This window comes from Ceratotherium simum, chromosome 3, assembly GCF_057802395.1.
Source record: "Ceratotherium simum simum isolate JZ-2026a chromosome 3, ASM5780239v1, whole genome shotgun sequence".
Taxonomy (NCBI): Eukaryota; Metazoa; Chordata; class Mammalia; order Perissodactyla; family Rhinocerotidae; genus Ceratotherium; species Ceratotherium simum.
Window position 1 is genome coordinate 69400510 of NC_141902.1, and position 23457 is coordinate 69423966.

Here is a 23457-nt window from a genome sequence, read left to right on the forward strand (position 1 = left end):
CTTTGTTAGAAAAGTTCCTCAGCCTTTCTTTGACTTTGATGGCATTGACATTTTTGAAGAGTATAGCCCTTCTATTTTGTTGACTGTTCCCCGATTTAGGTTTCTCTGGTATTTCCTCATGATTACATTCAGGTTGTGTATTTTTGGCAAGAGCATCACAAGTGGTATTATGTTCTCAGTGCATCACATTAGGAGGTTTATAATATTGGTTTATCCTATTATTGGTGGTGTTAACTTTACTTCACTAAAGTGTTGTTCACCAGGTTTCTCCACTATCAAGTTACTACTCCTCCCTTTGTAATTTTTAACTAATTTGTGGGGAGATACATTGAGACTGTGTAACTCTCCTGTTTCTTGTCAGACTTTCACCCACGAGTCTTAACATCTGTTGATGAATCTTGCCTGAGAAATGATTGCTATGATGTAAAATGGTGATTTTTTCTAATTCCATCATTCCTTCTACATTTATTACCATTTATAAGGAAGAATTTTACCTTCTTATTTATGTATTTATTTATGGACTCATGGATCCTTATTTAGTAGGTTATAGTCCATTACTACTCTTAAATTTTTTGATGCTCAAGTTGTCCCATATTTCTAAAGTGGGAGTCCCTTCAGTCTGGCTCCTGTGTACTTATATTTATCATGTCATAAAGTCAAAATAGCTTATCTAAAATCCCCACTCTTGAAATTTTAAAAAATTGTGTTATAGCTAACCATGAGTACATTTAGGAAGATATATTTTCAGAAACCATATTTTTAATAATAGACTAAAGTTAATCTATTAAAGGATTTAAAAGATTACCTTAAACTGTTAACACAACATTGTGAATACAACTAACACTACTAAACTGTACACTTAAAAATGGTTAAGATGGTAAATTTTATGATGTGTTTTTTACTGCAATTAATGAAAAAAAAAGAGATACCTTAAACTGTTAGAATGTAAGTTAAATGATTTGCATTTGGTATCTTAAGTTCCATTTCCACTTTTACTGATTTGTGCCCTTGAGCAAAGTCCTGCATCTTTGGGGGACTCCTCAATGTCATCTGTTAATGAAGATGATATTTTATATCTATCTACAATAAAGAGCTAGAGAACACACTAAGAGGGCAGTATGTAGGTATTTGCAATTAGTTAACATTCTTGTGGGGATATTAATCTGAATTATTAGTATTTTATTCATTTGCATATGAAATTGATTTGTTGACTAATAAGAAGATACCAAAGAAACATTTTATGTGGAGAGTGAAGCAACACTTTTCAAGGTTGCTTGAGTGTTCCTGTTACTGTGTTCATTGCCAGATGGGAAGGCATATCCATCATGATTCGGAAGCTATGAAACTGGTATGAAGGAACACGACGTCTTTCAGAGTCCATGGTCTAGCGTTGATAAATGAGATTGAACTCTGTCATTTGCATGCAAATTTTAATTTCTTTTGAAAGAAGACAGAGAGCCAATTTCGATGTGGTTCTATAAGATTTATTGCATAAGGTGAATTCTGTAAAATTATGCTCCCTGTCAATGTGTCTACTAAGGGTCTTGTCTGTTTTTAAAGTGAAGTAAATTGACTGTGTTTTTAATATTATAATCAATGTCATATGACATTTCTAGTCATGATTAAAAGCTACCATATTTTATTACTAAAGAGGTTAAAGTAAGTTATTTAGTTTAAGTACAGAAATGTAATATACATTTTATTATCGCAAAATGTATGTTGAAATAGGGATAGGTGACTTTAATTATATATATATATTTTTTTTCAGTAGAACTTGAAAAGATTTTGTAGCTTATTCCTGCGTTTTTGTTTTTGAGTTAAGAAGCAAAAAGACCCTCACACCTCCCCTCCCCTTACCCTTACCCCACTTAGCTTTCAAAGATGGTGGGGGGAAGTAGGTTAAAATTACTCTTCCTACTTTAGGTTTTGGGTGGGTTTGTAAGGGTAAAGTAGAGGTTAGAGTCCAGCTTTTGTTTTTTCTTCTAAGACGTGTGGTAGTTTCCTACATGAATGTACTGTTAAAATCACGTCAGGAACTCCTTAGTTCAAAAGCAGTGTCCAAACTGTTAAGCTTGAATAGGAGAAGGACCAAAATGTGTTCACTGGACTTCGCTATAACTAGATCATAGGCGACTTGGAAGAGATGGGATTCAGCGTGGTAGTGGAAGTGAAAGCATTTGCTGTGAGTAAAGAAGAAAGAGAGAGGTGAGGTAGTAGAGTGGAGCATATGGACATTATTTTCAAGAAATGTGGCTCTGAAAGGGCAGAGAAAGGATGGTAACCCCTTTAAACTCTGCCCTCAAGAAGTATACCATCTCATAAAGGTCAGTCAACTTAATAATGGTATGTGGCTAGTATGTGAAAGAAAACTTCACGTTTTACTATTTGTAACTAAGTCTAGTTAGTAGTCTAGATAAGTTCTCCAAAAGCCTAATGAGGTATCTGTTTTAGTAATTTAACAACTTTATATACTGTTCTTGGTAGGTACACATATAAGTGCTTAGGTAATTATCAATGAGGTAGAAAGAGTTGCTTTTTGGTTTTTGATCATTGGAAGGAAACTTTTCATTTAGTTGTTAAACATTGAGTGCCGGCTATGGCAGGCACTGAGCTCACAAGTGGAAAACAAAACATACTTAGTCCCTTCCCACGTGGTATGAATAGACTGGGAAAGACAAGCATTGAACATACTGTTTTAAGTGTGATCATTGTTAACAGAAAGGTGTATAGGCTTTTTGGGGAACTTGTAATGGGGGAGAGGATTAATCTAGTTAGGAGGCTGGAAACACTCTGAAAAGATATTTGTGAAATTACTTTGTAAACTAAGGTGCTTTACAACTATTGTTATTGGGTGATGAAGTAATAGTAAGGGTGAAGAATTTTCTTTAGGTAAAAATGTCACTTCATTTTTGAGTTTTGTCTGTTCATATTGTATGTGTTCTTATGAGATACATATCTTGCTTTTTTTTTTTGGTGAGGAAGATTTGCCCTGAGCTAACATCTGTGCCATTCTTCCTCTATTTTGTATGTGGGTTGCCACCACAGTATGGCTAATGAGTGGTGTAGCTCCGCGCTTGGGGATCCGAACCTGCGAACCCCGGGCCACCGAAGTAGAGCATGCCGAACTTAACCACTATGCCACGGGGCTGGCCCCAACATATCTTGCTTTTTTAATATGGCATTATTTCCAGAGTTGAACTAGAAACAAGTAAAAGAAAGCATCAGTCACGTTAGTTTGATTATTAAAAAAAAAAAAAAAACAACTTAAGGTCCATGTGAATTCTTTCTAAGGTAAAGTGGAACAAGCTGAAGGGGCCCTGGAAATTAAGAATAAATAGTGCTGGAGTAATGACACAATATAAAAAGAAAGATTTACAGCCCCCTTGCTTCAATTCTGCACAGCTCTGAAGGGCCATCCTAGCTCCAGGGCTCCTTGTGGGATCAGCTAAGGTCTTTGTTGGGACTGCATTGAGGTTTTGCAGTTTTACTTCTTCCACTGCCCATGCCTATTTCCTTGATGCCTCAGGAATGTGGTTTCCAAGAGTACTTCCCAATAAACTTCTTGCACACCCACACACACGTAAGGAAGATGTAAGGGTAAAGTGGAGACAAGCATTTATAATCTTGAAGGATCTACTGTATGTAATGAATTTAACTTCTCTCTTATGTGTCTAGAATGGTCCTAGATATGTTCGTTCTTGGGAGAATTAAGAAAACAGTCATTCACATCATTTTCTGTGGCTCAGATGAGTAACATTGGAGAATGGCTGATGTAGAGTCTTAAAATAGCTTTTTATAGCTCAGTGTATAAAGTTAGAAGTAATAAAAGGATGTTTTTAAAGCAATAGAAGATTTAAAAAACAATAGACTTTATTTTTTGAAGCAGTTTTAGGTTCACAGCAAAATTGAACAGAAAGTATGGAACATTTGTTCCCATATCCTCCTTGCCCCCTACCCACTCAGCCTCCCTCACTATCAACATCTTCCACCAGAGTGGTACGTTTGTTGCAATTGATGAACCTACATTGATACATCATTATTACCCAAGGTCGGTAGTTTACATTAGGGTTCACTCTTGATGTGGGTTTTGACAAATGTACAGTGACATGTATCCACCATTGTAGTATCACACAGGATAGTTTCACTGCCCTGAAATCCCCTGTGCTCTGCCTGTTCATCCCTCTGTCCCCCACTAACCCCTGGCAACTACTGATCTTTTTATTGTCTCCATAGCTTTGCCTTTCCAGCATGTCATATAGGTGGAACCGTACAGTATGTAGCCTTTTCAGACTGGCTTTTCACTTAGTAATACTCATTTAAGGTTCCTCCATGACTTTTCATGGCCTGATAGCTTTTTTTTTTTTAAGCGCTGAATAATATTCCATTTGCTGGAAGTACCACAGTTTATCCATTCACCTACTGAAGGCCATTTTGGTTTCTACTAAGTTTTGGCAATTATGAATAAAGCTGCTGTAGACATCCATGGGCAGGTTTCTGTGTGGACATAAGTTTTCAACCCATTTGGGTAAATATCAAGGAGCACGGCTGCTGGATTGTACAGCAAGAGTATATTTAGTTTTGTGAGAAAATGCCAAATTGTCTTCCAAAGTGGCTGTACCATTTTGAATTTCCACCAGAGTTCCTCTTGCTCCACATCCTCACCAACATTTGGTGGTGTCACTGTTTTGGATTTTCACCATTCTAATAGGTATGTAGTGGTATCTCATTCTTGCTTTAATTTGCAGTTCCCTAATGACATATGATGTTTAGCATCTTTACATGTGCTTATTTACCATCTGTATATCTTCTTTGGTGAGGTGTCTATTCAGATCTTTAACCCATTTTCAAATCAATTTGTTCATTTCTTATTGTTGAGTTTTAAGAGTTCTTTGTGTATTTTAGATAACAATCCTTTATCAGATATATATGCCTTTGCAAATATTTTCTCCCAATCTGTGGCTTGTCATCTCATTCTTTTGATGAAGAGGTTTTTAAAAAGAATGTTCAGTTTATTTATTGGACATACTCTGTGCTAGACACTAAAGTAGAGGCTAGGGTTATAGTGGTAAGAAAATCAGATATGGCCCCTGTACTCAAAATCAAATGGGGAAGACAAGTTAATCAAGTGAATATAGTCAACTGTGGTAAGTACTATAATGAAGGGAATTCAGGGTACTGTGTTGGTGCTAGCAAAGTTAACTAGTCTGAGGAGATTCAAAGAAGGCTTTTATGTGTAGCTAACATTCATTGAGCATTTGTGTCCCAGGCACTATTCCAAGAGCTTTACATTTACTAATTTAATCCTCACAACAACTCTGTGAGATTATTATTGTTGTTATCATCATCCCCATTTTATGATCAGGGAACTGAGTTACAGAGAAGTAATGCTGGAGGTGAGATTCAAACTCAGACGAGTGGCTTCAGAGCCTGTACCTTTTACAACTGCACTGTACTAAGGCTTCTTGGAGGGACTGGCATTTAAGAAGAAAACCTAAGATGATAAACTGAAAGCTAATCAGGTAACAGGGGAAGAGGTCCTCTAGGCAGAAGAAACAGTGTGTGGGAAGGCTGGAGGTCAGAGAGAACAGGGCAAGTTCAAGTGTATAAAAATGAGGTATAAATGGAGTTAAGGATATATGGCTTGGGAGGTAGATCAGGCTGTAAAATAAATGCCTGGTAAGCCAACCTAAGGAGTCTAGTTTACCGTATCCTAGGGGACGGGAAGCAATTGATATATTTTAAGCAGGGGAATAACACCTTAGATTTGTGTCATGAAAAGATGACTGAGAGAAATGGATTGGAGGGGAGCAAAGTTGGCTTGGGAGACGATTGGAGTAATATAGGAGAGGGATAATGGCCTGCACTACGTAGTGGCGTTGATGATGGAGAGAAATGAATGTATTTAGGAGATACTGTATTTAGAAGGAAAAATTGTTATGACTTCAGTGGTTGATTGGATGTGAGGTTTGAGAAAACCTGATTCCTAACTGATGAGGAATTAGAGAGCTAGAGTGGAAGATGGGGTAGTGGGTTTTTAATTTTGGGATTCATTAAAGTTGGGAGAACTTCAAACATGTTAAAATGTTGACGGGAGGAAGCCTGGGAAAGGGGAGAGGTTGGAGACATTATGAGAGGTACAGAAAGAAGTCTGAGTAGATTTGAGTGGATGGACTCTAGAGCCCAGACGAAGGGATCAGATCCAGGAGGAAGGAGCTGCAGCAGCTTGCACTGTGATAGGGCAGGGGTAGGAGTTTCTGTGTTGCATATCAGGAAGGGGAAGTAAGTCCCTTCTGATGGCTTCAGTTTTCATTATGAAATAGGAAGTGAAGCTCTCTTCTGAGAGCAGGGAGCAGACTGTGTTGGCAGTTTGAGAAACATCAGAAGGGGATATTTGAAATAGTTGCTATGGAGAGTAAGTGAGAGTGCCAACAAGGATATCATAATGACATTGCCAGGCAGTTTTGAGGGCCCAGATAAGGTTGATGACCAAGAGTTTATGGCGGCACCAGTCTGCATTAATTAATTTTAATTTACGTAGCAGTGTTTTGAAGAGATTGAGGTTGCTTTCTGGGCAGTTATCTTATTAAGTATTTCAATAGTTATCTTTAAATGTTTAAGAATTTGGCTCCTTTTTTCCCCATAAAAAAGAGGGCCCTAAACTATACCAATGCAATGGGTCATAAGATAAGATAATAAAGTGACTTTTATTTAAAAACCTTTTCAGTAATGGGCTTGTACTTTTTGAATCTTTAATGGTATTCTATACTACTCTTCTACTTAAAATAGGATTTTAGGGTTATAGAATTTTTAGAGCTGGAAAAGAGGGCTCTGATGTCATCTTTTTTGTTTCTTTTTGACCAGGGCTATTTTTTTTAACAAGCGAAATCTTACAGGAATGACCCATATATAAAACAGCTAAAAATTATGGTGCTTTGATGTGAGCTGGTAATTAAAAAACCCAATTTCTGGAGTCCACCTACCTGGACTTTTAACCTGGCTCTGCTTCCTAGCTATGTAGCCTCTAAGCTCCAATTTCCTCGTTTGTAAAGTCAGGGTAATAATAGTACCTATATCATAGAAGTTTTATGAGTTTTAGATAAGGTGTTTTATATGTATATATGCACATATGTATATATGTACAGTGCTCTATGAATGTTAGTTTGGTGAATTTGGTTAAAGCAAAGCTGGGGGCCATTCTGGCAGCCCTACCTGCGTGGTTCCTACTTTATCCTGTGTGGTGGTTCATTTTTTTGTGTGTGTGTGAGGAGGACTAGCCCTGAGCTAACATCCAATGCCAATCCTCCCATTTTTCTTGAGGAAGATTGGCCCTGGGCTAACATCCATGCCCATCTTCCTCTACTTTATATGGGACGCCGCCACAGCATGGCTTAACAGGTGTGCGTTGGTGCACGCCTGGGATCCGAACCTGCGAACCCCGGGCCGCTGCAGCAGAGCACGTGCACTTAACCACTTGCACCACCGGGCCGGCCCTGGTGGCTCATTCTTTAGGTGCCTCCCTGAAAACCTTAGCCTTCTATGGAGTGTAGTTTGAGAACCTCTGATCTAGTTGGTCTCCCTCAATTTGCAGGTGAAGAAACTGGGCTGTAAATTGAGGAATAACATTTTGAAGGTCACAGACCAATTTCTCCTGCTCTAGGCTACACACAACAATTATTGCCGAATTAAGCCCCATAACTGTGTTGAGATGATATAGCTTCTCTTTAGGTGGTATCTGAGAAATAGAAGGTAGAACGTTGTGTTAGAAGGAAGCTTTGGGCCGGCCCTGTGGCTTAGCGGTTAAGTGCGCGTGCTCTGCTGCTGGCGGCCCGGGTTCGGATCCCGGGCGCGCACCGTCGCACCGCTTCTCCGGCCATGCTGAGGCCGCGTCCCACATACAGCAACTAAGAAAGATGTGCAGCTGTGATGTACAACTATCTACTGGGGCTTTGGGGGAAAAAATAAATAAATAAAAATTAAAAAAAAAAAAAAAGAAGGAAGCTTAGTATTAAAAAATGCCTTTATGCTTAGTAAAGATTGATGAGATAGATGGACTGAGTGGGTTCTTACATATATTCTTTTGTTGTTGTTTACTCTTACAAATCTAACTTTGAACAGTCTTGAAAAGAATATACAGTGTCCCCCTGGAAGTTCTAAAAAGCTTGACGATTCCTTAGGAGAACTACCTAATCTTATGGTAGAACTATAATTTACAGCAAATATGGGCTTTCAGCCACCGAATCTTGGATTTATTCTTCAAATGGTGATGAAAATCTCATAATTTTTATGGTAAATGATGTGTGAAACATAATCAAAAATATGGTGTCTGATATATATTGGTAATAAATAGTTTGTTACTGGCAATTCTTGTGAAATGTGACTTAAATCATAAATTGTGCCATTGGGTCCTAATTACAAAGTTTTTTTTACAAGATATTGTGTTCTTCTGATTAAAAAAGAAAAAGTACCATATAATTCTACAGATATATATTGGAAAAAAACTTTGTATTAGACTCTGGCGATACAAAAATGAACAGGCATGGTGTTTGCCTTCTAAAAACTTTTCATTCCATCCCAGGAATTGTGAATTGTGAATTGCTACAACTTTTATGGAGAACAGTTTGTGTCAGTCAGTATTAAAAACCTTAAAAGCGTACCTGCCTCTTGATCTAACACTTCTACTTCTAGGAACTTGTCATAAGAAAAGAATCTGAAGATACACATAAAGATTTCTAATCTTAATTTTAACCACCTCCCGTAAGAAGGCAATTTTTTATTGTAAAAAAGAAAAAGTTATACAGACAGGTAATTGATTTGGCAACAACAAAAGTCTCATTTTCTCCCCTTTCCTTGCTCCCTTTGAGTAAACAAAAAGGGAGGAAAAAGACAAGAAATGTCCACTGATACATGGTGCAGTGATTCCTTCCTCTGGCATATCCTGCTATGCTGTCCTCTTCCTACCCTCAGGTTGTTGTGGCTCAGGAAGCATTTCTACCCCTGGAAGGCTTACCCTAGAGTCTCTGGGCCTCAGCTCTGGGATTGGGTTCATCAAGGATAGAGGGGGTTTAGAGGGCTGAGGAGAAGGTTGGGGATGAAGTGGTAGTGTAGGGGAGAGGGGAGAAGGGAGGGAGGCAGGTAGGTAGAGTAGTGTACAGGGGAAGAAGCGTCTGTATCTTGTTGAAGATTGCACAGAATCTGGCTTAGTCTTCTATGGAAGTAGAGCACCTAGAGTAGAGTCTGGCTGGGTCCCTTTCTAGACTAAAAGGAACTGTCTTCTGTTAAGGATCAGTGCAGAGATTTAGCTATGAGGATGGTTTTCTCTGCATTGTTTATAATAATAATAATAAATTAATAACCTAAATGACTACAGAGACTGGTTAAACTGGTATGTTCATATACTATGTTAATAAAAAGGTGAAAAATATTAAAATGAAACAATTGATATTTGTAATATAGTAAATGAAAAAACAGATATTTTGTAGATTTAGTTGTGTAACCAGCATTATAGTCTCTTGTCTGGCTTCCCTTCATTCATACCCTCCTTGTAAATTTCCAGCTCTGGGTAAATTTTATACTATATTTTCTTCACTCCAACTCCGGATCTGAAGATTATTGCTGAATTAAGCCACACAATCATCAGTGCTTCTTTTTTCTCATTTCTCATTGCCGTTCCCCTCAAGGATAGTTCCAGAATTTTCTTCTTTCCTCATGCCTATGGTGCCCATCCTGTTCTTTTCACATGACAAGAACACCTAAACTTCATTCCTTTCTTCCTCATCATTCTCTACTTTGTGATATGCAGCCTCCAACATTTTGGATCTCTTCATTAATTGAAAAACTGTTCTATCTTATAATTGTATGTGAACAAGTCTTATTTCCCTTAAAATCTTTGAGCACATGAAATTTTTGTTCATCTCTGTGTTCCTGGTGTTTGGAATTATCCAGGTGACCATGAACTATTGGTGATCTCTTGATAGTCCACAGGTGATATGGATGGATATTGGTTGGTTCCAAGATACTGTCTACAAGCTTCTTTTTTGAATTTGGAAGCATATTTGAACAGTTGAAACCTCAGCAAAATTGCTGTGTAGTGTTATATTTTTAAAGACAGATTTACATTATCTGTTACTTTGGTATTGAGTGCATTTTGCCTGAAGCAATAGAAATCAACTTTAGTAATTGACCCATTATTTCTGGATGTATTGTACTCTTTAGCAGTATTGCTGCAAGTAAATGTAATTGGTAGTAGTTTGATTCCTAATTTGATAGTTACTGTGTTCTGTCTAAGGTTTTTAGATTTAGATATATTTAGCAATTTCTAATTGAATATAGATTAATGGGAAAGTTGTTTTGAAATAATTAAAATTTTTTTTCTAACAGTACAACACTGATTTGTGTTTTTGTATTAGGTAAGAATATTAGTGATAGAGTGATAGACACAAAGAACTCAGTTTTTTGCTATTGACCGGGTATTTTATAAATACATTTATAGAACTGAGTGTTGTGTACAGTTTTTTTTTTTTTGTGAGGAAGATTAGCCCTGAGCTAACATCTGCTGCCAATCCTCCTCGTTTTTCTGAGGAAGATTGGCCCTGAGCTAACAGCTGTGCCCATCTCCCTCTATTTCATATGTGGGATGCCTGCATGGCTTGATAAAGCGGTACATAGGTCCACAACCGGGATCCGAACCTGCGAACCCTGGGCCGTTGAGGCGGAGTGCGAACTTAACCACTACGCCACGGGCCCCTTGTGTACAGTTTTTCTTTAAAGCACGCATGCTTAACAATTAGACTAAAAAAAAAACCTATTTGTATTACAGCATTCTTTTCCATTTTTTTCTCCTTTTAGGCCTCATTGCTACGATTTCAGAGTACCCTGGTAATAGCTGAACATGCAAATGATACCCTAACACCCATTACATTAAATACCATCACTGCAGCCAAACATCTTGGAGGTGAAGTGTCCTGCTTAGTAGCTGGAACCAAATGTGACAAGGTGAGAAATTTTTAAGGTCAACCATAGCAAATATAATCTCCATCAAGAGACAGGGAAAGATGGCGAAAGAGAATTATGCTGAGGACTGTAACCCAAACTGGGCTCTAATCCTCATTAAATGGCCAATATCACAACCGTTACTACATGTGAAAAAGGAGCTAAAAGGTTTGCTTGCTAAGCATTTTATCTTTTGAAAGGAGGACTTGATTTAGTTTCACTGGCACCATCATGTGCCATCAGATACCAAGTAGAATGATAATATTTGAGTCCCCTTAGAGGTTAATAGCTAATCCCTTTTTTGTATTGATGAATATACTTGCTAATTGCTTTTAATTCCTGAAAGTGGTAAATCTGGACAAAACATCATGGGTGTTAATTTTTAATTGGTATAAGAATTCAAATGTAAGTACTGTGCTTTCCAAACTATAGCTGGTAGTAAAAGATGTTCTTTGTTTTTGTTGTTGTTCTTGTTGTTGAAATAAGACAAGGACAGCTTTGTAAACTAACTCCCTGGAAAGGTGCTATATATGGTTTGCAGAGTATTGTACCACTGGGCTGCAGTGTAGTTGAAATTGTGCTCCAATTATGCTTACCCAGCTTGAGCCACCAATTCCCTCTCACACCATACAGGAGTTGCTGAGTGTGTAGTTGGGGGCTTGGACCTCAGAGGAGGAAATCTGGAGAGAGCATGTTTGGTTTTTTTTTTTGGTGAGGAAGATCAGCCCTGAGCTAACATCCGTGCTAATCCTCCTCTTTTTGCTGAGGAAGACCGGCTCTGAGCTAACATCTATTGCCAATCCTCCTCCTTTTTTTTTTTTCCGCCCCCAAAGCCCCAGTAGATAGTTGTACGTCATAGTTGCACAACCTTCTAGTTGCTGTATGTGGGACACGGCCTCAGCATGGCCGGAGAAGCGGTGCGTTGGTGCATGCCCGGGATCTGAACCCAGGCCGCCAGTAGCGGAGCGTGCACACTTAAGCGCTAAGCCACGGGGCTAGCCCAGCATGTTTGTTTTTAGAGGAGTTATTTATTTTTTATTAAATGGCATTGATGCAGAGCATGTGATAAAATATGAAGTTTCAGAGTGCTAGTGGCGCTTCTGTCTGATTTCTTACTTGAAATTCGTATCTTAAGAGAATGTATTCTAGCAAGTTTGGGGTTAAGTTGTGTGAATTTCTTTAGCTAAATCCTGCTAGCAACTATTGAATCTTACATGGTTGATATTAACCACAAGGTATGATGATATGGCTAAGTCATCTTTTTTGATTGCCCTGCTTTCAGATATGTAAGTTCTGAGTTTGATCATGTAGTTTGCTGTGATTTTTTTTTTTTGTTAGGAAGATCAGCCCTGAGCCAACATACATGCCAATCCTCCTCTTTTTTTTTTTCTGAGGAAGACTGGCCCTGAGCTAACATCCGTGCCCATCTTCCTGCACTTTATGTGGGATGCCGCCACAGCATGGCCTGACGAGCAGTGTGTCGGTGCGCACCCGGCATCCGAACCCAGGCTGCCAGCAGCGGAGCACTCACTTAACTGCTAAGCCATGGGGCCAGCCCCTTGCTGTGATTTTAAATAATTATTTTAATATTACTTTAAAAATATTTGAAGTGCCGTTTTATTTACACTATTTTGAGAAAAATCAGAAGTCATCTTCTCTTCAGTTACAATCTTATCATCATGTCATGTTCTAATCTTAAAGAAAAATAATCAGTACCTATATAAAGAGACGCTGTTAATAGCCTAAGCAGATTTCAGTTTTATACTGTTTTCTGTAACTTTATTGTAAGCAGCAAGTGAGTCTTCTGTGTTGTGACTGAAGTTTTTGCTAGTAAAAAAAAAAGATAGTTTTGATAGTACAAGATAGTCTGCCAGTGAATACTTGATTCAGCACAGGTACTTTTACGCTGCATCCTTTCTTCAATGAATATTGTTGCAACCTTACAGTCTATTGAGGGGGGCAGGAGGCACAGCCTTTTATGCCTGCTCATTAGTGAATCAGCATGAAGGTAAACAAGAAGACAAAAGACCATAATATGATTGCCATATCTCTGCTAAGCAGAAACTAGTCACGATGTAATTAAAGAGATTTAGAAAGGGGAATTCTAACTGCCTTTTGTATACAGGAAATCGCAGTGATCAAAAAACTTTCCCAGAAACCCATCCTGATGCCAAACAGGAAAAATGAGGAATTAAAATAGAAAATATTTTGCTTCATCATAGATACATGTATGTAGATGGGCAGGAACTCAGTGGTTGACAGTGTACTGTTATGTAAGATTTTCTCTATTGCCCAGATTCACTAATTTTAATATTAGCAGAAATTATTATTGCCAAATAAAGTACAGTGGCCTGTAGACCAGTGTGATTAGGTCCTCCTCTTTACCTCTAGGAAACCCTAAGTCTGAAATGTATTTGCTGTGTTATTATTGTGTATGTGTGTGGAGAGAGAGTGAGAGAGAGAGAGAGAGAGAGAGAGAGAACCTAATCATGGCCTTATTTTCACCATTTCTAAGATGATGAAGTTACACTTGCCTTGAGCGAAAGGTAAAGAACGCGATTTACTATTAAATTTGAATAGAGAGCTGTTGTGGTTTTGGTTTATCAATTAGTACTTTTCTTTCTTGGGGCAGGAGTTTTTGTTTAAGGTCAATTGGTAGTAAGATCAATTGGCTTTATATTTTCTTTGTTAATATTTTGTTTCATTCCTAAGTAGCCCTTTTTCTTTTTTTTTTTTTTTTTTTTTTTTAAAGATTTTATTTATTCAGTTTTTTCCCCCCAAAGCCCCAGTAGACAGTTGTATGTCATAGGTTCACATCCTTCCAGCTGCTGTACGTGGGACTCGGCCTCACGTTGGACGGAGAAGTGGTGCCTCGGGGCGCTCCCGGGATCCGAACCCGGGCCGCCAGCATCAGAGCGCACACACTTAACCGCTAAGCCACGGAGCCGGCCCAGCCCTTTTTCTAATAAGAACAATTTTTGCAATTGGCCTTTAAGATTTTACGCTCTGTTGATATTTATAGTGGTGCCTCTATTTGTATCTTTCTGTTAGGTAGATAATTAAAAACTCTTTTAATCATAGGTGGCACAAGATCTTTGCAAAGTAGCCGGTGTAGCAAAAGTTCTGGTGGCTCAGCATGATGCATACAAAGGCCTCCTTCCAGGTGAGGTTTTCCAGTGGAAAAAATGTAATGTCTAAATTATGCTTGAATATATGAATATGAAAATATCATGAAATGTGTTTATCGAATGTGTTTAATTCTCAGAGGAACTGACACCATTGATTTTGGCAACTCAGAAGCAGTTCAGTTACACACACATCTGTGCTGGAGCATCTGCCTTTGGAAAGGTGAGAAGATCGAGAATGTGGAATCTGATGTCACTACTCAGAAGGGTTCGATTTCATTGTGCTGAAAATGTACAACAGTCTTTGTTTAAATAGCTAATTGTGGCTTTCTGAATGAGTGTTGTAATTTTGCTAACATTTATTCTTTTAAGATTTTGTTATAATTTCTGTTTAAAACGCTATCTCCAGGTTTTGGAATTTTGTCACGGAGGCAACTCTGTTCTTTAAAGATTTTGTCATAATTTATTAGAATGCCACTTCCAGATTTTCAGATTTTGTCATGGAGAAAACTCTATTTAGGCTATTTAAAAGTTTTTTTTTTTCTTTAAAAACAATGTTGAACTGTCTGTTTGTGTGTGAATGTAATTTATATTAGTAACCCATCTTAAGTTATGGTTTATTTTTGTGGCTGATGATATTTAGCAAGGCCAAATTCTATGTAGTTGGGGGAGTTGGGAAGGGCTGTGTGGTGGTTGAAGACATCCTGAGGGTAAAGAAAGCTGTAATCTGATCATGTGCATTGTGATATGTCAGAAGAAAGAATATGCTGTCAGATGGATAGTGGTCAGCGTGAAGTTTTTAAAAAAGGGGAGGAGGTGGGGGGGCCCAAGAGAATGAATTTGTCAGTGGGTCTTTCTTGCTCTCTCTGTGGCCGTGGGTATTATCCTAGCTCCCTTTTCTTTTATCCCATTCTTAATAAACTGCACTTTTTTTTTTACTTTTAAATATTATAAATTAAGTTGTACACAAATACGTTCTTATTATAAAGGATGCATACAGTACAGCAGTATATACAGCAAGGTATCCAAATCCCCTTTCTTATTCCTATCTCTGTCTTCTGTCTTCAGAAGTACAGGTTTTAACAATGGTACATTCTTTTAGGCCTCTTTTTGTGGGTTTTCAAATTATAATATATGTACAGATTTTTTTTTTTTTACCTCTAAAATGGGATAACATTGCATGAATTGTTTTGCAGCTAGTGGTTTTTACCTGAGTATGTCTTGAAAATATTTTTTCATAACGTGTCTGTCTCATTTTTTTTATGGCTGCATAATTGTATTTAGCCAAGAATGGACAGTAGGGTTTTTTCTAATTTTTTGCATTTATAAACTTTGCTGCAAGGAAACATCCCTGTACATACATCTTTGTATACAGGTGCTGGTATTTATTTAAAATAGAGTTCTAGGGGCCGGCCCAGCGGTGTAGTGGTTAAGTTTGCATACTCCACTTCAGTGGCTCAGGGTTCGTGGGTTCAGATCCTGGGCGCGGACCTACACACTGCTCATTAAGCCATGCTGTGGCGGCGTCCTGTATTTAAGTAGAGGAAGATGGGCACAGATGTTAGCTCCAGGCTAATCTTCCTCACCAAAAAAAAACCAGACACACACAAAAAAATAGAGTTCTAGAAGTGAAATAGCTGGGTAAAGACTATGTGCTTTTAAAATTTTGATGTATATTGCTAAATTACTCTCTTAAAAGGATGCCTCAGTTTACACTCCACAGTGTCATGTGAGAGAACCTTGCCAACACTGTGTTGTACATTTTAACACTTTTTTCCCTTAATCTGATGGGTGAAAAATTGTATCTTTTTAAATTTTGTATTTCTCCAGTTGATAGTGAGATCAAACATCTTTTCATATAGGTATTCGTCATTTTTATTTCTTCTTTGAGTTGCCTTAATTTGACTTTTTTCCCTTTTACGTTCACAATTCTATTATCATTGATTTTTAAGTATGAGTTTGGGGAATAAGATATAAGCTCTTTCATCAGCTAACCATGTTGAGTGGCAGTAACAGTGAGCTCCCAATACATTGATCTCTTTTCTTGCAAAATGAGTAGTGTTTGTGAATATGTATCTGTGGTATGGTATTGCTTCTAGAGATGAATCACCACAAACCATGTAGGGACCTTGCACAGTCACCCACATAAATTGTTCTAGTTTGTTTTTAACCTCTAGAATTATCAATTTGAACTCATTAAAATTTTTCTTTTAAGGTTAATAGAATGTCTAGGCAATAACAGAATTTTCAGTGTATAATGTAAACACATGAGTTTAGTGAACAATTCTTCTTTTATTAGGTTGTCACATTGCAGACTCATAAGCTTTTCAATTTTTGTATAGGGTTTAGTAATTGATAAGTAAGATGGTTCTACAGACATACATGACCTTGGGCTAGTCATTTACCTTCCTGAAGTCTGTTTTTCTTATGTGAAATGATGCAGTTTGACCAAGTGACATCTAAGATCCACCAACTAGAGATGTTGAAAAATGGAATGGATTTCCTCTATGGTAGGTTTTCCTTTCCCTGGAGATGATTAAGTCAAAAACATGGCATCCCACTACTGTGCTTTGGGATGTTAGATATGAACGTTGCACTAAAAGATTTCCTCTCTGAGAGTTTTGATCCTGTTTTGGATGATTTACACAATTTCATGAGTCTTGAGTTTCTGTGATGACAGCTCACCTAAAAGATCGTTAAACCAAGAAAGGGTGTTTGTTGTATCTAATTAGCTAGATTTTAATACTCTGGCCTTGATTGCTGTGTTGTGACTTATGGAAATTTTGGGAACAAGAGTCACATAATAGTACTTGGTGCTGCTGCCTCTGAATGGGTTTGGAATGAGAAAGAGACCATCAGATGAAGCTCAACTATTTGCCCTATAACAGTCCTTCACCAACTGTGGTTTTGAGATACCACACTTTTTTTTACTGGTATGCTAGAATTTTAAAATTTGTCATCTTTTTATGCATGAAAATAACACTGGCAGTTATTGCCTCTCCTTCCTTGAAACCAGATGGTAAAGCCTGTTGGATAGCGCAGAGATAGATCTTTTTACCATCCACCCTCTCAGGACATGTAGATGGAAGATCAAACCCTGAAAAACGTATGCCTTTAAGCACGGTGGTAAGTTTTTTTCAAGATGTACTAAAATAAAACAAGGGATAATGGAAGTAGAAAAGATATTAAATTTTAAGGAATTTAGAAAGTTCTAAAACTTTAAAAAGACACACAGTCTGTATAACGTAAAATTTGTGAGAGAATCCTCTCAGCTAGGTAGCAATATTCTAGTAGTATTTCCTGAACAGTTAAAGAAGGTGGTTTAGGAAAAGAGTTGCTTAACTGAAGCAGGCTTTAAATACTGACAGATTTGTTTTGTTTTAAAAGTAGTTGTCTTCTACACCGCTTATTTATCACGTTAGAACTATATTTAATGGCACTTCCTTTTTTTTTTGGTGAGGAAGATGGGCCCTAAGCTAATATCTGTTGCCAAACTTCCTCTTTTTGCTGAGGACAATTAGCCCTGAGCTAACATCTGTGCCCATCGTCCTCCGCTTTGTATATGGGACGCTACAGCATGGCTTAATGAGTGGTATGTAGGTCTGCTCCCGAGATCCAAACCAGTGAACCCTGGACTGCCAAAGTGGAGCGTGCAAACTTAACCACTATGCCACCGGACCAGCCCCTTTAATGGCATTTTAATTGTTTTCCCAAACTCTTTCTTTTCTTTTTTTTTTTTTTTTCAGTTTTACTGAGGTCATATTGATTTATAACATTGTATAGTTTCCTTGTACATTATTCTATGTAGTTTCTGTATAGATGGCATCATGCTCACCACCAGTAGTCTATTTTTTTTTTTTTTTTTTTGCTGGGGAAGATTCACCCTGAGCTAACATCCGCTGCTAATCTTGCTCTTTTTGTATGTGAGCTGCCACCACAGCATAGCCACTGACAGATGAGTGTTGTAGGTCCGCAAAAGAACCGAACCTGGGCCTCCAAAGCAGAGTGCACCTAACTTAACCACTAGGCCACTGGGGCTGGCCCGCCAATAGTGTAATTTTTATCCGTCATCATATATATGTGCCCCTTTATCCCTTTTGCCCATCCCCTCACCTCCTTCACCTCTGGTAACCTCTAATCTGTTCTCTTTATCCATGTATTTGTTTATCTTCAACATATGAGTGAAATCATATGGTGTTTGTCTTTCTCTGTCTGGCTTATTTCGCTTAACATAATACCCTCGAGGTCCATCCATGTTGTCGCAAATGGGATGATGTTGTCTTTTTTACGGCTGAGTAGTATTCCATTGTATATATACACCACATCTTCTTTATCCATTCATCAGTTGATGGGCCCTTGGGTTGCTTCCACGTCTTGGCTATTGTGAATAATGCTGCAATAAACATAGAGGTGCATCAGTCTCTTCGAATGTTGATTTCAAATTTTAGGATAAATACCCAGTCAGTGGGATAGCTAGATTGTATACTATTTCTATTTTTAGTTTTTTGAGAAATCTCCATACTGTTTTCCATAGTGGCTGCACCAGTTTGCATTCCCACCAGCAGTGTATGAGGGTTCCGTTTTTTCCACATCCTCTCCAACATTTATTGTTTTTTGTCTTGATAATTATAGCCATTCTGACAGGTATAAGGTGATATCTCATTGTAGTTTTGATTTGCATTCTGATAATGATTAGTGATGTTGAACATCTTCTCATGTGCCTGTTGGCCATCTGTATATTTTCTTTGGAAAAATGTCTGTTCATATCCTCTGCCCATTTTTTGGTTGAGTTGCTTGTTTTTTTGTTGTTGAGTTATATGAGTTCTTTATATAGTTTGGAGATTAACCCCTTGTTGGATATATGATTTGCAATATTTTCTCCCAGTTGGCGGGTTGTCTTTTCGTTTTGTTCCTGGTTTCCTTTGCCTTGCAGAAGCTCTTTGTTCTGATGTAGTCGCATTTGTTTATTTTTTTCTTTTGTTTCCCATGCCTAAGTAGACATGGTATTTGAAAAGATGCTGCCAAGACCAATGTCAAAGAGTGTACTGCCTGTATTTTCTTCTAGGAGTTTTATGGTCTCGGGTCTTACATTCAAGTCTTTAATCCATTGTGAGTTAATTTTTGTCTATGGTGTAAGATAATGGTCTGCTTTATTCTTTTGCACATGACTGTGTAGTTTTCCCAACACCATTTATTGAAGAGACTTTCTTTTCTCTACTGTATGTTCTTGGCTCCTTTGTCAAAGATTAGCGGTCCATAGATGTGTAGTTTTATTTCTGGGCTCTTAATTCTGTTCCATTATTTGTGTGTCTGTTTTTGTGCCAGTACCATGCTGTTTTGATTACTATAGCTTTGTGGTATATTTTGAAGTCAAGGATTGTGATGCTTCCAGTTTTGTTTTTTTCTCAGGATTGCTTTGGCTATTCGGGGTCTTTTGTCATTCCACATGAATTTTAGGATTCTTTGTTCTATTTCCGGGAAGAATATCATTGGGATTCTGATAGGGATTGCATTGAATCTGTAGATTGCTTTAGGTAATATGGACATTTTAACTATGTTTATTCTTCCAATCCAAGAGCATGGAATATCTTTCCATTTCTTTATGTATTCTTTGATTTCTTTCAATAATGTCTTATAGTTTTCAGTGTATAGGTCTTTCACCTCCTTGATTAAATTTATTCCTAGATATTTTATTCTTTTTGTTGTGATTGTAAATGGGATTGTATTCTTGACTTCTCTTTCTGCTAGTGCCTTATTAGTGTGTAGAAATGCAACTGACTTTTGTAAGTTGATTTTGTACCCTGCAACTTTGCTGTAGTTTTTGATTATTTCTAATGGTTTTCCAATGGATTCTTTAGGGTTTTCTATGTATAAAATCATGTTGTCTGCAAACAGTGAGAGTTTCACTTCTTCTTTGCCAATTTGGATACTTTTTATTTCTTTTCCTTGCCTAATTGCTCTGTCCAAAACCTCCAATACTATGTTGAATAAGAGTGGCGAGAGTGGGCACCCTCGTCTTGTTCCTGTTCTCAGAGGGATGGCTTTCAGTTTTTCACCATTAAGTATGATGTTGGTTGTGGTTTTGTCATATATGGTCTTTATTATGTTGAGGTACTTTCCTTCTCTACACATTTTATTGAGAGTTTTTATCATAAATGGATGTTGGATCTTGTCAAATGCTTTCTCTGCATCTATTGAGATGATCATGTGTTTTGTTGTTTTTTTTTGCCGAGAAAGATTGGCCCTGGGCTAACATCTGTGCCCATCTTCCTCTGCTTTATATGTGGGACGCCTGCCACAGCATGGCTTGATAAGCAGTGTGCAGGTCTGTGCCGGGATCCAAACCTGTGAACCCTGGACCGCTGAAGCAGAGTGTGCACACTTAACCACTACGCCACCAGGCCAGCTCTGTAATTTTTATTCCTCATTTTGTTAATGTGGTGTATCACATTGATAAATTTGCGGATGTTGAGCCATTCCTGCTTCCCTGATATAAATCCCACTTGATAATGGTATATGATCCTTTTAATGAATTGCTGTATTTGGTTTGCCAACATTTTGTTGAGGATTTTTGCATCTATGTTCATCAGCAATATTGGCATGTAATTTTCCTTCTTTGTGTTGTCCTTCTCTGGTTTTGGTAGCAGGGTAATGTTGGCCTCATAGAATGAGTTAGGAAGCGTTCTGTCATCTTCAGTTTTTTGGAGTAGTTTGAGAAGGATAGGTATTAAATATCCTTTGAATGTTTGGTAGAATTCTCCAGAGAAGCCATCTGGTCCTGGACTTTTGTTTTTTGGGAGGTTTTTGATTACTGTTTCAATCTCTTGTGGTTGGTCTATTCAGATTCCCTATTTCTTATTAATTCAGTTTTGGGAGGTTGTATGAGCCTAAGAATTTATCCATTTCTTCTAGGTTATCCAATTTGTTGGCATATCGTTTTTCATAGTATTCCCTCACAATCCTTTCTGTTTCTGTGGTATTTGTTGTAATTTCTCCTTTTTCATTTCTGAGTTTATTTGAGCCTTCTCTTTTTCTTAGTGAGTCTGGGTAAGAGTTTGTCAATTTTATCTTCTCAAAGAACCAGCTGTTAGTTTCATTGATCCCGTCTCTTGTTTTTTAGTCTCTCTTTCATTTATTTCTGCTCTAAGTTTTATTATTTCCTTCATTCTGCTGACTTTGGGCTTTGTTTGTTCTTTTTCTAATTCTGTTAGGTGTAGTTTAAGATTACTTATTTGAGATTTTTCTTGTTTGTTCAGGTGGGCCTGTATTGCTGTAAATTTCCCTCTTAGCACTGCTTTTGCTGCATCCCATTAGAGTTGGTATGTTGTATTTTCATTTTCATTTGTCTCTAAGTATTTTTTAATTTCTCCTGTGATTTCTTCATTGATCCAGTGGTTGTTCGGTAGCATATTGTTTAGTCTCCACATATTTGTGACTTGCCCAGTTTTTGTCATATAATCGATTTCTAGTTTCAGAGCATTGTGGTCAGAGAAGATGCTTGTTATGATTTTAATCTTCTTAAATTTATTGAAGCTTGCCTTGTCTCCCAGCATATGGTCTGTCTTTGAGAATGTTCCATGTGCACTTGAGAAGAATGTGTATTCTGCTGTTTTTGGATGGAATGTTCTATATATATATCTATTATAAAGTCTATCTGGTGTAGTGTTTCATTTAAGGTGACTATTTCCTTGTTGAATTTCTGTCTGGATGATCTATCTATTGATGTAAGTGGGGTGTTGAGGTCCCCTACTATTATTGTATTGCTGTCGATTTCTCCCTTTAGGTCTGTTAATAGTTGCTTTATATACTCTGGTGCTCCTGTGTTTGATGCATATATATTCATAAGTGTTATGTCCTCTTCGTGAAATGTCCCTTTTATTATTAGATACTGCTCCTCTTTGTCTTTCATTGTCATTTTTATCTTGAAGTCTGCTTTGTCTGATGTAAGTATGGCAACACCTGCTTTCTTTTGCTTGCCATTGGTTGGGGTATCGTCTTCTATCCCTTCACTCTGAGCCTGTGTTTATGTTTAGAGCTGAGGTGTGTTTCCTGAGGGCAGTATATTGTTGGGTCTTATTTTTTAATCCATCCAGCCACTCTGTGTCTTTTGATTGGAGAATTCAATCCATTTACATTTAGAGTGATTATTAATATATGAGGGCTTAATACTGCAATTTTAGCTCTTGTTTCTGGTTGTTCTATATTTCCATTGTTTTTCTTCCCTTGTATTTCTGACTGGCATTTCAGTGTGGTGGTTTTCTCAGTTTTTTGTTTATTTATGATTTGTGCCTCTGCTCTGATTCTTTGTTTAGTGGTTACCATGAGGTTTGTGTAAAAGATCTTGTGGATGAGACAGTAAATATATACAAGTATATTCTTTTTCAGTATTTGAGAATTTTACTACTCTTCTAAATATTTTTATATCTTTTCTTATCTAAATTCAGTAATCCATAACTATGGATTTTTATAGGTGATGTTCATTAAAGCACTTTGTAAGTGATGTTCATTAAAGCAAATATCATATGTCATAATTCAACATACTGAGTTAAGGTGGTTTATTACAGTAAAACTCATAAAACTCTTTTTTTTTTTTGTGAGGAAGATCGGCGCTGAGCTAATATCTGCCAATCCTCCTCTTTTTTTTTTGCTGAGGAAGACTGGCCCTGGGCTAACATCCATGCCCATCTTCCTCTACTTTGTATAGGACGCCGCCACAGCATGGCTTGACAAGCGGTGCGTCGGTTCATGCCCGGGATCCGAACCGGCGAACCCCGGGCCACTGCAGTGGAGCACGCACACTTAACCGCTTGCACCACCGGGCCGGCCCCATAAAACTCTTAATGTAGTTAAACTAATGGTAGGCTCTTACTTAGTCTCAAAGACTGTCCAAAAAGTTGTACTTGAAGTTGTAGTATGTCTAAAGATGCATGTGAAATATAAAATATGTGAATTAAAATTTCTACAGAATATGCATTTAGAGAATGTTATTGCTGATAGTTTATAGCCATCCATTAGCATGTAACTCACTGCTTATTTTGCTTTTAAGAACCTTTTACCCAGAATAGCAGCCAAACTTGATGTTGCCCCAATTTCTGACATCATTGCAATCAAGTCACCTGACACATTTGTGAGAACTATTTATGCAGGTGAGTACTCAAGGAAAATAATTAATCAAAATGTTAAATTTTTGTAAATTTTAAAAGCAGAAATTAATCTTGAAGATAGGATTTTAAAACAAGGCATTCACTTGCTTTAAATGGGCTATCTTAAAGGTTTATGAGAAAAATCTTAGTCTTAGAATTGCTACTAGACCATGATGTGACATTCTTTCTGATAGATCCAG

General features: G+C 37.5%; 1 protein-coding gene across 3 annotated transcripts in view; it reads left to right on the plus strand.

Moving 5' to 3' along the window:
* Positions 1–23457, plus strand: part of ETFA (electron transfer flavoprotein subunit alpha) — a 79107-nt gene that overhangs the window by 2522 nt on the left and 53128 nt on the right. For all 3 annotated transcript variants that reach the window (XR_015551569.1, XM_004421854.3, XM_087428760.1), the window contains exons 2-5: positions 10846–10992; positions 14071–14152; positions 14255–14337; positions 23161–23260. Coding sequence is in view for 2 of the 3 variants with exons in the window: in XM_004421854.3 (XP_004421911.1) it covers positions 10846–10992; positions 14071–14152; positions 14255–14337; positions 23161–23260 (412 nt within the window). In the remaining variant the exon portion in view is untranslated. The remainder of the gene's footprint in view (positions 1–10845; positions 10993–14070; positions 14153–14254; positions 14338–23160; positions 23261–23457) is intronic.